Source organism: Microcaecilia unicolor, chromosome 1 (genome assembly GCF_901765095.1).
Source record: "Microcaecilia unicolor chromosome 1, aMicUni1.1, whole genome shotgun sequence".
Taxonomy (NCBI): Eukaryota; Metazoa; Chordata; class Amphibia; order Gymnophiona; family Siphonopidae; genus Microcaecilia; species Microcaecilia unicolor.
This window is the reverse complement of record NC_044031.1, coordinates 2886116-2902797: the sequence shown is the minus strand read 5'-3', so window position 1 is coordinate 2902797 and position 16682 is coordinate 2886116. Positions and strand designations below refer to the sequence as shown.

The window sequence follows — 16682 nt, the reverse complement described above, 5'->3', positions numbered from 1 at the left end:
GTTATTGATGATGGTTGGGGTATTAGGTGTTATTGATGATGGTTGGGTTGGGTATTGGGTGTTATTGATGATGGTTGGGGTATTGAGTTTGGGTGTTATTGATGATGGTTGGGTTGGGGTATTGGGTATTATTGATGATTGGTTGGGGTATTGGGTTTGAGTGTTATTGATGATGGTTGGGTTGGGGTATTGGGTGTTATTGATGATGGTTGGGGTATTGGGTTTGGGTGTTATTGATGATGTTTGGGTTGGGTTGGGGTATTGGGTATTATTGATGATGGTTGGGTTGGGGTATTGGGTATTATTGATGATTGGTTGGGGTATTGGGTTTGAGTGTTATTGATGATGGTTGGGTTGGGGTATTGGGTGTTATTGATGATGGCTGGGGTATTGCGTTTGAGTGTTATTGATGATGGTTGGGGTATTGGGTTTGGGTGTTATTGATGATGGTTGGGGTATTGGGTGTTATTGATGATGGTTGGGGTATTGGCTTTGAGTGTTATTGATGATGGCTGGGGTATTGGGTTTGGGTGTTATTGATGATGGTTGGGGTATTGGGTTTGGGTGTTATTGATGATGGCTGGGGTATTGGGTTTGAGTGTTATTGATGATGGTTGGGGTATTGGGTTTGGGTGTTATTGATGATGGCTGGGGTATTGGGTTTGAGTGTTATTGATGATGGTTGGGGTATTGGGTTTGGGTGTTATTGATGATGGTTGGGGTATTGGGTGTTATTGATGATGGCTGGGGTATTGGGTGTTATTGATGATGGCTGGGGTATTGGGTTTGAGTGTTATTGATGATGGTTGGGGTATTGGGGTTTGGGTGTTATTGATGATAGCTGGGGTATTGGGTTTGAGTGTTATTGATGATGGTTGGGGTATTGGGTTTGGGTGTTATTGATGATGGTTGGGGTATTGGATGTTATTGATGATGGTTGGGGTATTGGGTTTGGGTGTTATTGATGATGGTTGGGGTATTGGGTTTGAGTGTTATTGATGATGGTTGGGTTGGGGTATTGGGTGTTATTGATGATGGTTGGGGTATTGGGTATTATTGATGATGTTTGGGTTGGGGTATTGGGTTTGAGTGTTATTGATGATGGTTGGGGTATTGGGTTTGGGTGTTATTGATGATGGTTGGGTTGGGGTATTGGGTGTTATTGATGATGGCTGGGTTGGGGTATTGGGTTTGAGTGTTATTGATGATGGTTGGGGTATTGGGTTTGGGTGTTATTGATGATGGTTGGGTTGGGGTATTGGGTGTTATTGATGATGGTTGGGGTATTGGGTTTGGGTGTTATTGATGATGGTTGGGTTGGGGTATTGGGTGTTATTGATGATGGCTGGGTTGGGGTATTGGGTTTGAGTGTTATTGATGATGGTTGGGTTGGGGTATTGGGTGTTATTGATGATGGTTGGGGTATTGGGTGTTATTGATGATGGCTGGGTTGGGGTATTGGGTTTGAGTGTTATTGATGATGGTTGGGTTGGGGTATTGGGTGTTATTGATGATGGTTGGGTTGGGGTATTGGGTGTTATTGATGATGGCTGGGTTGGGGTATTGGGTTTGAGTGTTATTGATGATGGTTGGGTTGGGGTATTGGATGTTATTGATGTTGGTTGGGGTATTGGGTGTTATTGATGATGGTTGGGGTACTGGGTTTGAGTGTTATTGATGATGGTTGGGTTGGGGTATTGGATGTTATTGATGATGGTTGGGTTGGGGTATTGGGTGTTATTGATGATGGCTGGGTTGGGGTATTGGGTTTGGGTGTTATTGATGATGGTTGGGGTATTGGGTGTTATTGATGATGGCTGGGTTGGGGTATTGGGTTTGAGTGTTATTGATGATGGTTGGGGTATTGGGTGTTATTGATGATGGCTGGGTTGGGGTATTGGGTTTGAGTGTTATTGATGATGGTTGGGGTATTGGGTTTGGGTGTTATTGATGATGGTTGGGTTGGGGTATTGGGTTTGGGTGTTATTGATGATGGTTGGGGTATTGGGTGTTATTGATGATGGTTGGGTTGGGGTATTGGGTATTATTGATGATGGTTGGGGTATTGGGTTTGAGTGTTATTGATGATGGTTGGGTTGGGGTATTGGGTGTTATTGATGATGGCTGGGTTGGGGTATTGGGTTTGGGTGTTATTGATGATGGTTGGGGTATTGGGTTTGGGTGTTATTGATGATGGTTGGGGTATTGGGTTTGAGTGTTATTGATGATGGGTTGGGTTGGGGTATTGGGTGTTACTGATGATGGCTGGGTTGGGGTATTGGGTTTTGGTGTTATTGATGATGTTTGGGTTGGGGTATTGGGTTTGAGTGTTATTGATGATGGTTGGGGTATTGGGTTTGGGTGTTATTGATGATGGTTGGGTTGGGGTATTGGGTGTTATTGATGATGGCTGGGTTGGGGTATTGGGTTTGAGTGTTATTGATGATGGTTGGGGTATTATTGATGATGGTTGGGTTGGGGTATTGGGTATTATTGATGATGGTTGGGGTATTGGGTTTGGGTGTTATTGATGATGGTTGGGTTGGGGTATTGGGTGTTATTGATGATGGTTGGGGTATTGGGTTTGAGTGTTATTGATGATGGTTGGGTTGGGGTATTGGGTGTTATTGATGATGGCTGGGTTGGGGTATTGGGTTTGGGGTTATTGATGATGGTTGGGGTATTGGGTTGGGTGTTATTGATGATGGTTGGGGTATTGGGTTTGAGTGTTATTGATGATGGTTGGGTTGGGGTATTGGGTGTTACTGATGATGGCTGGGTTGGGGTATTGGGTTTTGGTGTTATTGGGTTTGAGTGTTATTGATGATGGTTGGGGTATTGGTTTGGGTGTTATTGATGATGGTTGGGTTGGGGTATTGGGTTTTGGTGGTATTGGGTTTGAGTGTTATTGATGATGGTTGGGGTATTGGGTTTGGGTGTTATTGATGATGGTTGGGTTGGGGTATTGGGTGTTATTGATGATGGTTGGGGTATTGGGTTTGGGTGTTATTGATGATGGTTGGGTTGGGTATTGGGTGTTATTGATGATGGCTGGGTTGGGGTATTGGGTTTGGAGTGTTATTGATGATGGTTGGGTTGGGGTATTGGGTGTTATTGATGATGGTTGGGGTATTGGGTGTTATTGATGATGGCTGGGTTGGGGTATTGGGTTTGAGTGTTATTGATGATGGTTGGGTTGGGGTATTGGGTGTTATTGATGATGGTTGGGGTATTGGGTGTTATTGATGATGGCTGGGTTGGGGTATTGGGTTTGAGTGTTATTGATGATGGTTGGGTTGGGGTATTGGATGTTATTGATGATGGTTGGGTTGGGGTATTGGGTGTTATTGATGATGGTTGGGGTACTGGGTTTGAGTGTTATTGATGATGGTTGGGTTGGGGTATTGGATGTTATTGATGATGGTTGGTGGTTGGGTTGGGGTATTGGGTGTTATTGATGATGGCTGGGTTGGGGTATTGGGTTTGGGTGTTATTGATGATGGTTGGGGTATTGGGTGTTATTGATGATGGCTGGGTTGGGGTATTGGGTTTGAGTGTTATTGATGATGGTTGGGGTATTGGGTGTTATTGATGATGGCTGGGTTGGGGTATTGGGTTTGGGTGTTATTGATGATGGTTGGGTTGGGGTATTGGGTTTGGGTGTTATTGATGATGGTTGGGGTATTGGGTGTTATTGATGATGGTTGGGTTGGGGTATTGGGTATTATTGATGATGGTTGGGGTATTGGGTTTGAGTGTTATTGATGATGGTTGGGTTGGGGTATTGGGTGTTATTGATGATGGCTGGGTTGGGGTATTGGGTTTGGGTGTTATTGATGATGGTTGGGGTATTGGGTTTGAGTGTTATTGATGATGGTTGGGTTGGGGTATTGGGTGTTATTGATGATGGCTGGGTTGGGGTATTGGGTTTTGGTGTTATTGATGATGTTTGGGTTGGGGTATTGGGTTTGAGTGTTATTGATGATGGTTGGGGTATTGGGTTTGGGTGTTATTGATGATGGTTGGGTTGGGGTATTGGGTGTTATTGATGATGGTTGGGGTATTGGGTTTGGGTGTTATTGATGATGGTTGGGTTGGGGTATTGGGTGTTATTGATGATGGCTGGGTTGGGGTATTGGGTTTGAGTGTTATTGATGATGGTTGGGTTGGGTATTGGGTGTTATTGATGATGGTTGGGGTATTGGGTTTGGGTGTTATTGATGATGGTTGGGTTGGGGTATTGGGTGTTATTGATGATGGCTGGGTTGGGGTATTGGGTTTGAGTGTTATTGATGATGGTTGGGTTGGGGTATTGGGTGTTATTGATGATGGTTGGGGTATTGGGTGTTATTGATGATGGCTGGGTTGGGGTATTGGGTTTGAGTGTTATTGATGATGGGGGGGATATAAATGGAGTAATTATAAAGTCGGGCTTCCGGGTTCTTTTTTGGGCATTTTTCTATCCAGGTGCCCCTCCCCCTCCTCTCGCCTCCCTTCCTGTCGGTGCTTTTCACCGGTTCGGGTCTCTCCACTCACCCCAGAGGATTCCATAGTAGCCTTCCTTCCGCTTCCGGTCCAGACGCTTCTCCGTCCTACTCCGTTCCGCTCACCCCCTCCTCACCGCACCTCCCACCGCGCCTCAATGGTGTCCTACGATAGGACGTCTAGCCTGTCAATCAAAGCTCTGACAAGCCCTCGAAGCGCCGCTCCTCCTTTCTCCGCCTCTGGTTGTGAGGTCAACTGTAAGCGCACCTCTATGCGCCTCTTCATTGGTGCCTTCACCGACTTACGGTTGCGGATAGGTCCGCTCTCCTGTCTGTCATCCAATGAAACAGAATCTGCTGGTTACTGCGCCCGCCTTCCTTTCTCGTTGGTTGAGAGAGTGGGTTGCGCGGGAGGTGCTGCTTCGTGAACTTCCTCATCTCAAGGAGGTTTGATTGAGAAAAAGGAGCCGGCATGACGTCCATACCTTGAAGCCAATTAGGTGAGTTTCAGTTTCCCCTTCCTCGCGCTTCGAGTCCTCACTCATTCCCGTACACTCAAAACAAAGCAAGCGTCGTTCTTTATTGTTGGTGGTGGAATTTTTATTTAATCTCAGTTATACATAGTAACATAGTAGATGACGGCAGAAAAAGACCTGAACGGTCCATCCAGTCTGCCCAACAAGATAACTCATATGTGCTAATTTTGTGTAAACCCTACTTTGATTTGTACCTGTGCTCTTCAGGGCACTATCCCCGCCTCCCAGACACCAGCCCCGCCTCCCAACCAGCGGCTCTGGCACAGACCGTACAAGTCTGCCCAGCACTATCCCCACCTCCCAGACACCAGCCCCGCCTCCCAACCAGCGGCTCTGGCACAGACCGTACAAGTCTGCCCAGCACTATCCCCGCCTCCCAACCAGCGGCTCTGGCACAGACCGTACAAGTCTGCCCAGCACTATCCCCGCCTCCCAACCAGCGGCTCTGGCACAGACCGTATAAGTCTGCCCAGCACTATCCTCACCTCCCAACCACCAGCCCCGCCTCCCACCCACCGGCTCTGGCACAGACCGTATAAGTCTGCCCAGCACTATCCCCGCCTCCCAACCAGCGGCTCTGGCACAGACCGTACAAGTCTGCCCAGCACTATCCCCGCCTCCCAACCAGCGGCTCTGGCACAGACCGTATAAGTCTGCCCAGCACTATCCTCACCTCCCAACCACCAGCCCCGCCTCCCACCCACCGGCTCTGGCACAGACCGTATAAGTCTGCCCAGCACTATCCCCGCCTTCCAACCACCAGCCCCTCCTCCCAACCACCGGCTCTGGCACAGACCGTACAAGTCTGCCCAGCACTATCCCCACCTCCCAGACACCAGCCCCGCCTCCCAACCACCGGCTCTGGCACAGACCGTATAAGTCTGCCCAGCACTATCCCCACCTCCCAGACACCAGCCTCGCCTCCCAACCAGCGGCTCTGGCACAGACCGTACAAGTCTGCCCAGCACTATCCCCGCCTCCCAACCAGCGGCTCTGGCACAGACCGTACAAGTCTGCCCAGCACTATCCCCACCTCCCAGACACCAGCCCCGCCTCCCAACCAGCGGCTCTGGCACAGACCGTATAAGTCTGCCCAGCACTATCCTCACCTCCCAACCACCAGCCCCTCCTCCCAACCACCGGCTCTGGCACAGACCGTACAAGTCTGCCCAGCACTATCCCCACCTCCCAGACACCAGCCCCGCCTCCCAACCAGCGGCTCTGGCACAGACCGTATAAGTCTGCCCAGCACTATCCTCACCTCCCAACCACCAGCCCCGCCTCCCACCCACCGGCTCTGGCACAGACCGTATAAGTCTGTCCAGCACTATCCCCGCCTTCCAACCACCAGCCCCTCCTCCCACCCACCGGCTCTGGCACAGACCGTATAAGTCTGCCCAGCACTATCCCCACCTCCCAACCAGCGGCTCTGGCACAGACCGTACAAGTCTGCCCAGCACTATCCCCGCCTCCCAACCAGCGGCTCTGGCACAGACCGTACAAGTCTGCCCAGCACTATCCCCGCCTCCCAACCAGCGGCTCTGGCACAGACCGTACAAGTCTGCCCAGCACTATCCCCGCCTCCCAACCAGCGGCTCTGGCACAGACCGTATAAGTCTGCCCAGCACTATCCCCACCTCCCAGACACCAGCCCCGCCTCCCAACCAGCGGCTCTGGCACAGACCGTACAAGTCTGCCCAGCACTATCCCCACCTCCCAGACACCAGCCCCGCCTCCCAACCAGCGGCTCTGGCACAGACCGTACAAGTCTGCCCAGCACTATCCCCACCTCCCAGACACCAGCCCCGCCTCCCAACCAGCGGCTCTGGCACAGACCGTACAAGTCTGCCCAGCACTATCCCCGCCTCCCAACCAGCGGCTCTGGCACAGACCGTACAAGTCTGCCCAGCACTATCCCCGCCTCCCAACCAGCGGCTCTGGCACAGACCGTATAAGTCTGCCCAGCACTATCCTCACCTCCCAACCACCAGCCCCGCCTCCCACCCACCGGCTCTGGCACAGACCGTATAAGTCTGCCCAGCACTATCCCTGCCTTCCAACCACCAGCCCCTCCTCCCACCCACCGGCTCTGGCACAGACCGTATAAGTCTGCCCAGCACTATCCCCACCTCCCAGACACCAGCCTCGCCTCCCAACCAGCGGCTCTGGCACAGACCGTACAAGTCTGCCCAGCACTATCCCCGCCTCCCAACCAGCGGCTCTGGCACAGACCGTACAAGTCTGCCCAGCACTATCCCCACCTCCCAGACACCAGCCCCGCCTCCCAACCAGCGGCTCTGGCACAGACCGTATAAGTCTGCCCAGCACTATCCTCACCTCCCAACCACCAGCCCCTCCTCCCAACCACCGGCTCTGGCACAGACCGTACAAGTCTGCCCAGCACTATCCCCACCTCCCAGACACCAGCCCCGCCTCCCAACCAGCGGCTCTGGCACAGACCGTACAAGTCTGCCCAGCACTATCCTCACCTCCCAACCACCAGCCCCGCCTCCCACCCACCGGCTCTGGCACAGACCGTATAAGTCTGTCCAGCACTATCCCCGCCTTCCAACCACCAGCCCCTCCTCCCACCCACCGGCTCTGGCACAGACCGTATAAGTCTGCCCAGCACTATCCCCACCTCCCAGACACCAGCCTCGCCTCCCAACCAGCGGCTCTGGCACAGACCGTACAAGTCTGCCCAGCACTATCCCCACCTCCCAGACACCAGCCCCGCCTCCCAACCAGCGGCTCTGGCACAGACCGTAGAAGTCTGCCCAGCACTATCCTCACCTCCCAACCACCAGCCCCTCCTCCCAACCACCGGCTCTGGCACAGACCGTACAAGTCTGCCCAGCACTATCCCCACCTCCCAGACACCAGCCCCGCCTCCCAACCAGCGGCTCTGGCACAGACCGTATAAGTCTGCCCAGCACTATCCTCACCTCCCAACCACCAGCCCCGCCTCCCACCCACCGGCTCTGGCACAGACCGTACAAGTCTGCCCAGCACTATCCCCGCCTTCCAACCACCAGCCCCTCCTCCCACCCACCGGCTCTGGCACAGACCGTATAAGTCTGCCCAGCACTATCCCCACCTCCCAGACACCAGCCTCGCCTCCCAACCAGCGGCTCTGGCACAGACCGTACAAGTCTGCCCAGCACTATCCCCGCCTCCCAACCAGCGGCTCTGGCACAGACCGTACAAGTCTGCCCAGCACTATCCCCACCTCCCAGACACCAGCCCCGCCTCCCAACCAGCGGCTCTGGCACAGACCGTATAAGTCTGCCCAGCACTATCCTCACCTCCCAACCACCAGCCCCTCCTCCCAACCACCGGCTCTGGCACAGACCGTACAAGTCTGCCCAGCACTATCCCCACCTCCCAGACACCAGCCCCGCCTCCCAACCACCGGCTCTGGCACAGACCGTATAAGTCTGCCCAGCACTATCCTCACCTCCCAACCACCAGCCCCTCCTCCCAACCACCGGCTCTGGCACAGACCGTACAAGTCTGCCCAGCACTATCCCCACCTCCCAGACACCAGCCCCGCCTCCCAACCAGCGGCTCTGGCACAGACCGTATAAGTCTGCCCAGAACTATCCTCACCTCCCAACCACCAGCCCCGCCTCCCACCCACCGGCTCTGGCACAGACCGTATAAGTCTGTCCAGCACTATCCCCGCCTCCCAACCACCAGCCCCTCCTCCCACCCACCGGCTCTGGCACAGACCGTATAAGTCTGCCCAGCACTATCCCCACCTCCCAGACACCAGCCTCGCCTCCCAACCAGCGGCTCTGGCACAGACCGTACAAGTCTGCCCAGCACTATCCTCACCTCCCAGACACCAGCCCCGCCTCCCAACCAGCGGCTCTGGCACAGACCGTATAAGTCTGCCCAGCACTATCCTCACCTCCCAACCACCAGCCCCTCCTCCCAACCACCGGCTCTGGCACAGACCGTACACGTCTGCCCAGCACTATCCCCACCTCCCAGACACCAGCCCCGCCTCCCAACCAGCGGCTCTGGCACAGACCGTATAAGTCTGCCCAGCACTATCCTCACCTCCCAACCACCAGCCCCGCCTCCCACCCACCGGCTCTGGCACAGACCGTACAAGTCTGCCCAGCACTATCCCCGCCTCCCAACCACCAGCCCCCCCTCCCACCCACCGGCTCTGGCACAGACCGTATAAGTCTGCCCAGCACTATCCCCACCTCCCAGACACCAGCCTCGCCTCCCAACCAGCGGCTCTGGCACAGACCGTACAAGTCTGCCCAGCACTATCCCCGCCTCCCAACCAGCGGCTCTGGCACAGACCGTACAAGTCTGCCCAGCACTATCCCCACCTCCCAGACACCAGCCCCGCCTCCCAACCAGCGGCTCTGGCACAGACCGTATAAGTCTGCCCAGCACTATCCTCACCTCCCAACCACCAGCCCCTCCTCCCAACCACCGGCTCTGGCACAGACCGTACAAGTCTGCCCAGCACTATCCCCACCTCCCAGACACCAGCCCCGCCTCCCAACCAGCGGCTCTGGCACAGACCGTACAAGTCTGCCCAGCACTATCCTCACCTCCCAACCACCAGCCCCTCCTCCCAACCACCGGCTCTGGCACAGACCGTACAAGTCTGCCCAGCACTATCCCCACCTCCCAGACACCAGCCCCGCCTCCCAACCAGCGGCTCTGGCACAGACCGTATAAGTCTGCCCAGAACTATCCTCACCTCCCAACCACCAGCCCCGCCTCCCACCCACCGGCTCTGGCACAGACCGTATAAGTCTGTCCAGCACTATCCCCGCCTTCCAACCACCAGCCCCTCCTCCCACCCACCGGCTCTGGCACAGACCGTATAAGTCTGCCCAGCACTATCCCCACCTCCCAGACACCAGCCTCGCCTCCCAACCAGCGGCTCTGGCACAGACCGTACAAGTCTGCCCAGCACTATCCCCACCTCCCAGACACCAGCCCCGCCTCCCAACCAGCGGCTCTGGCACAGACCGTATAAGTCTGCCCAGCACTATCCTCACCTCCCAACCACCAGCCCCTCCTCCCACCCACCGGCTCTGGCACAGACCGTACAAGTCTGCCCAGCACTATCCCCACCTCCCAGACACCAGCCCCGCCTCCCAACCAGCGGCTCTGGCACAGACCGTATAAGTCTGCCCAGCACTATCCTCACCTCCCAACCACCAGCCCCGCCTCCCACCCACCGGCTCTGGCACAGACCGTACAAGTCTGCCCAGCACTATCCCCGCCTTCCAACCACCAGCCCCTCCTCCCACCCACCGGCTCTGGCACAGACCGTATAAGTCTGCCCAGCACTATCCCCACCTCCCAGACACCAGCCTCGCCTCCCAACCAGCGGCTCTGGCACAGACCGTACAAGTCTGCCCAGCACTATCCCCGCCTCCCAACCAGCGGCTCTGGCACAGACCGTACAAGTCTGCCCAGCACTATCCCCACCTCCCAGACACCAGCCCCGCCTCCCAACCAGCGGCTCTGGCACAGACCGTATAAGTCTGCCCAGCACTATCCTCACCTCCCAACCACCAGCCCCTCCTCCCAACCACCGGCTCTGGCACAGACCGTACAAGTCTGCCCAGCACTATCCCCACCTCCCAGACACCAGCCCCGCCTCCCAACCAGCGGCTCTGGCACAGACCGTATAAGTCTGCCCAGCACTATCCTCACCTCCCAACCACCAGCCCCGCCTCCCACCCACCGGCTCTGGCACAGACCGTATAAGTCTGTCCAGCACTATCCCCGCCTTCCAACCACCAGCCCCTCCTCCCACCCACCGGCTCTGGCACAGACCGTATAAGTCTGCCCAGCACTATCCCCACCTCCCAGACACCAGCCTCGCCTCCCAACCAGCGGCTCTGGCACAGACCGTACAAGTCTGCCCAGCACTATCCCCACCTCCCAGACACCAGCCCCGCCTCCCAACCAGCGGCTCTGGCACAGACCGTATAAGTCTGCCCAGCACTATCCTCACCTCCCAACCACCAGCCCCTCCTCCCAACCACCGGCTCTGGCACAGACCGTACAAGTCTGCCCAGCACTATCCCCACCTCCCAGACACCAGCCCCGCCTCCCAACCAGCGGCTCTGGCACAGACAGTATAAGTCTGCCCAGCACTATCCTCACCTCCCAACCACCAGCCCCGCCTCCCACCCACCGGCTCTGGCACAGACCGTACAAGTCTGCCCAGCACTATCCCCGCCTTCCAACCACCAGCCCCTCCTCCCACCCACCGGCTCTGGCACAGACCGTATAAGTCTGCCCAGCACTATCCCCACCTCCCAGACACCAGCCTCGCCTCCCAACCAGCGGCTCTGGCACAGACCGTACAAGTCTGCCCAGCACTATCCCCGCCTCCCAACCAGCGGCTCTGGCACAGACCGTACAAGTCTGCCCAGCACTATCCCCACCTCCCAGACACCAGCCCCGCCTCCCAACCAGCGGCTCTGGCACAGACCGTATAAGTCTGCCCAGCACTATCCTCACCTCCCAACCACCAGCCCCTCCTCCCAACCACCGGCTCTGGCACAGACCGTACAAGTCTGCCCAGCACTATCCCCACCTCCCAGACACCAGCCCCGCCTCCCAACCAGCGGCTCTGGCACAGACCGTATAAGTCTGCCCAGCACTATCCTCACCTCCCAACCACCAGCCCCGCCTCCCAACCACCGGCTCTGGCACAGACCGTACAAGTCTGCCCAGCACTATCCCCACCTCCCAGACACCAGCCCCGCCTCCCAACCAGCGGCTCTGGCACAGACCGTATAAGTCTGCCCAGAACTATCCTCACCTCCCAACCACCAGCCCCGCCTCCCACCCACCGGCTCTGGCACAGACCGTATAAGTCTGTCCAGCACTATCCCCGCCTTCCAACCACCAGCCCCTCCTCCCACCCACCGGCTCTGGCACAGACCGTATAAGTCTGCCCAGCACTATCCCCACCTCCCAGACACCAGCCTCGCCTCCCAACCAGCGGCTCTGGCACAGACCGTACAAGTCTGCCCAGCACTATCCCCACCTCCCAGACACCAGCCCCGCCTCCCAACCAGCGGCTCTGGCACAGACCGTATAAGTCTGCCCAGCACTATCCTCACCCCCCAACCACCAGCCCCTCCTCCCAACCACCGGCTCTGGCACAGACCGTACAAGTCTGCCCAGCACTATCCCCACCTCCCAGACACCAGCCCCGCCTCCCAACCAGCGGCTCTGGCACAGACCGTATAAGTCTGCCCAGCACTATCCTCACCTCCCAACCACCAGCCCCGCCTCCCACCCACCGGCTCTGGCACAGAACGTATAAGTCTGCCCAGCACTATCCCCGCCTCCCAACCACCAGCCCCACCTCCCGATCTTGACTAAGTTCCCGAGGATCCATTCCTTTGGCACAGGATTCCTTGATGCTTATCCCACGCATGTTTGAATTCCGGTACCGTTTTCATTTCCACCACGCCGGTTTCTGCAGAGGAAGTGTAAGGGAATAATTTTTTATAGTCTTACTGTGGATTAAAAAGTGCTTGAAAGATAGGAAACAGAGAGTACGACTAAAAGTTCAATATTCACAATGGAGAAGAGTAGGTAGCGGGTAGGGTTGCCCGGACATGTCTGGGCAACTGAGCGGATTTTGCCAATCTGCCTGTTTGTCCAGATTTCTATAGGACGGCCCGCCCGCCAGCCTCCCATTTGTCCAGAAATCCGGACAAAGTCGGGCAGATTGCTAGCTTCCCCTCCCCTTACTTACTAGTGCCCAGGTGGTCTGGTGACCTCTTCTGCCTTCGGGGCAGGAAGGAGCCCCCTCTTTCTACTACTACGCTAGACGTACGCAGCGCTGCCCTGCATTCATCCTTCCTGTTGCTGATCCTCGGCGCCGATTCAAAATGGCCGCTGAGAGTTGAAGTGACCGCGCGAGACTTCAACTCTTGGTGGCCATTTTGAATCGGCGCCGAGGATCAGCAACAGGAAGGATGAATGCAGGGCAGCGCTGCGTACTTCTAGCGTAGTAGTAGAAAGAGGAGGCTCTTTCCTGCCCCGAAGAGGTCACTAGACCACCAGGGCAGTAGTAAGGTAAGGGGAGGGGGGTGACGGGGAGGGGGGGCAAGGGGTATGTGACAGGGGGGAGGGGAAAATGTGACAGGGCAGAGCAAGGGTGTGAAAAGGGGTGGGGTGTGAAAGGGACGGGGCAGGTGTGAAAGGGGCGGGGCATGTGTCCTCCCTTTTGGTATGGTAACCCTAGTAGCGGGGTCCCTCAGGGATCTGTGCTGGGGCCTCTGCTTTTTAACATATTCATAAATGACCTAGAGATGGGGTAACTAGTGAGGTAATCAAATTTGCTGATGACACAAAGTTATTCAAATCACGGGAAGATTGTGAAAAACTACAAGAGGACCTTACAAGACTGGGAGATGACGTTTAATGTGAACAAGTGCAAAGTGATGCATGTGGGAAAGAGGAACCCAAACTATAAGTACGTCATGCAAGGTTCAGCGTTGGGAGAAAGGGATCTAGGTGTCATCGTTGATGATACGTTGAAAACTTCTGCTCAATGTGCTGCTGCGGCTAGGAAAGCAAATAGAATGTTAGGTATCATTAGGAAAGGGATGGAAAACAAAAATAAGGATATTATTCTGCCGTTGTATCGCTCCATGGTGTGACCACACCTCGAGTATTGTGTTCAATTCTGGTCGCCGCACCTCAAAAAAGACATAGTGGAATTGAAACAGGTGGGAAATCAGGAGACGAAAGGCAAACTTTGGTTCCAAACAAGGCAACTTTATTGCTAGCAAGTGAACAGCACCGAGTAGTCTCGGGACACTGTGTGTCATGAATCATCTGACACTTACATTTATACTTCCCTACTGGGCCTGCGCATTTGGCCCCTTACACATCACAACTGGCATGCGCAGTAAACATTTGTAGTTCTTACAGTACAAAATTGTAGTCCCAGTACATACTCACGTCATAACACTGAAATGATACTGGCAAGAAAAACGAAACTTTGCAGCTTATTCTTCACACACACACAATGCTCCTTTCTAGCACAGGAGATAAGGTTCGGCTCAGGAATGCAGGGGGTGTCAGCACCCTCCAAGGTCGCGTTGCTACATGCAAGCTGGTCTTGTATAGGCCTTGCAAACTACTGTTACAAGCTATATGTCTAATAGTCCTGCATTCTGTCCTTACATTAGTAAACAGCAACCTTCTTTCGTTAGTAAACAGTAAAACTGGATAAGGCACAAATGTCCAGTGCAGTAATAAGGTGTGGCTAAACAGCCAAAAGCAGAGGTAGAGTGCATAAGTATACGTCCATCAGTAGGCACAAAAACATGAGGTTGTCCTGTTGTTCAGCAGTATTCGGGTAGTATTCGGCGTTCCACTCCTTCATTCCCCCCTTTTGATACTTGAACATCCATTCTGGTGGAGAGTATCACCTCCAGGAACCCTGAAAAGGAAAGAAAGGACAAGGATAGTCAGCGAGGGAGGCAACAAGCGAGCCCTAAGCCCTTGCGCAGCCGTTGGTTGCTTCGCCGGGGTTGAGACGGAGGGTCCCTAGAGGAATCCCCCCCCCTTTGTAGCCGGTCTTTTGCTGGCACAAGGGTAATGGCCCATTAAGTGACGCAGGGGGTTCAAAGTGCACATCAGCCACAAGGTGCTTCATCGTAAGCTTCATCAGACTGGGGAATGGGGGAGTACATCTGGAGAGCCATGAGCTGGGCAGCAGCCCGGCGGTCAGCGATGCTCTCCATGGTGGAGCGGAGACACCTGAAAACAAAGGGAAGAGATAAAGGAATTAGTAAACAGGACAACAAAAACAGGCCACCCATGACAAGGAGGCCTTGCAGGCTCCCGGAGGTGGGCAACCAGCTGGTTAGGGAGGAAGTCCAGTCCCACGCGCTGTTCCAGGTCTGGACGGGGACGTGGGCTAATTTGACCATCCGGTCAGTTATCTCTTTGATGACATGGCTCTGGTCATCAATCTGTAAGCAGCAATTACTGAGGTTAAACTTGCCACACACCCCGCCCTCCTGGGCTAGGAGGTAGTCAAGAGCCAAGCGATTTTGGTAAACTGCGGTAATGAGCTTAGTGTTTTGTCGGGCTAGGATATTGAGGGCAAAGGCCGAATCGTTAGTAAGGATTTCGAGCACGGCCTGTAGGCGAATAATGCGATTCAGCATATAGATAGGGGTTCGGTACCCGTATGTACCATCTTCAGCCCATGTGGCCGGTCCATAGTAATGAATGATGCGTTCTGGCGGCCACTCGTTGTCTTTCCAGTCTCCAATTTGGACTTTGGGCTTGGTGTTTAGAAAGGACCGTTTACGTCTGGCAGGGTTATCTGGCCCCTTTTCCACGTATAGGGGGATACCCAAAGTTTCGCCAACTCGCAGGGGCAGAAGGAAAAAGCTAGGTCGAACAGTGCCCAAGAGACAGGTACCGTACCAGCGGGCCGGGAGCTGTTCGTAGGCCCTGCGCCCGCAGATATAGTAGTAGCCCTCCGGGGCTACCCACTTGAGGGAGGCGTTTCCTCCGTATGTCCATGTCGTGTTCAAGGTGGGTTCTGTCCAAATAGGCTCCGGGGCGGGCAGGTTATCCGTTTGCCACCAGGTCGTCCGGCTTCCATTATACTGAAGGACCCCCGTGCAAGCAGAATCTCCCACTGGTACAGAGTACCGCTTCGATGGCGCTCGACTAGCGCAGAGGGTACCTATGATATTTGTTCTTAGGGCCCATTCGTACGGCTTCGGCCGTTGGGGAAAGGTAATGTTAGTGGTGTTGAGTGCATCCCATGTTTGCTGTCGGATCTCTCTCGCTTCCCAGGGCCATTGTTCACCCATGTCGGTGCCTCCACAGACGAAACAGTTGGCAATTCCCAGGGAGAGGGCAATGTTTTCGGCCAAGTTGAGGAACATATTCCGGGCTTCTGGGGAAATGGGGAATTTAGTCTCGGTCTGTTCAGCACGAGCGATTTCATCGAATACCTCTTGGTAGCCGACGACAGTAGTCTGGTAGTGCGTAGGAGGCTTTGTTTCGAGGCTCTGATATATGGTAATATATGTCAACGGATCCATGCCTCCTCCGTCAATGCCAAGGCCCCACGTCCCTCTCCATGGCATATCGTGTCCTCGAATGGGCCAGTCTAGGGACACATAATTACCAGAACCTCGACGAAACTCGCCTAGGCCGGTGCAGCCGGCATATCCTCCACCCGTATAAGCACATACTCGGTCCCAGCCCGAGGCTCGAGTGTCACCGGCACATGGGAGCCAAACCCACGGAGAGCAGCATCTCACGTCTGGACTGAAGGGGTAGACATACTTGTAGTCGTTCACATATGCCTTACGCCAACTCTGGCTGCCACATTTGCGAGACCAAGGGTGTTTGTCCATGGCGACACAAACGTCGAAGGTTAGGGTTGCTACCGTTTGGATGCCACCGACAAGGATGCGAGTGGAATTTATGTAATACAGAATGCCATCTCCCTCGACTCCCGGAGGCCCGGCCACATACGCAGGGAGTCCTACACTGAGGGTGACATTGTAGTATCTTGGCTTGGTAGGGCTATGGCAGATAGTGAGATTGCCTTGGAGGCATCTGTGGAACTGTTGGAGGCCATTCGGGGTTATGAGGGCACAAGTCGGGA

General features: G+C 55.0%; 1 protein-coding gene across 1 annotated transcript in view; it reads right to left on the bottom strand.

Annotated features, from left to right (window-relative positions):
- Positions 1–4573, bottom strand: part of LOC115461903 — a 149321-nt gene extending 144748 nt beyond the window's left edge. The window contains exon 1 of the mRNA XM_030191962.1: positions 4537–4573. Coding sequence (XP_030047822.1) covers positions 4537–4551 — 15 coding nt within the window. The 5' untranslated portion in view covers positions 4552–4573. The remainder of the gene's footprint in view (positions 1–4536) is intronic.
- Positions 4574–16682: the final 12109 nt, after the last annotated feature.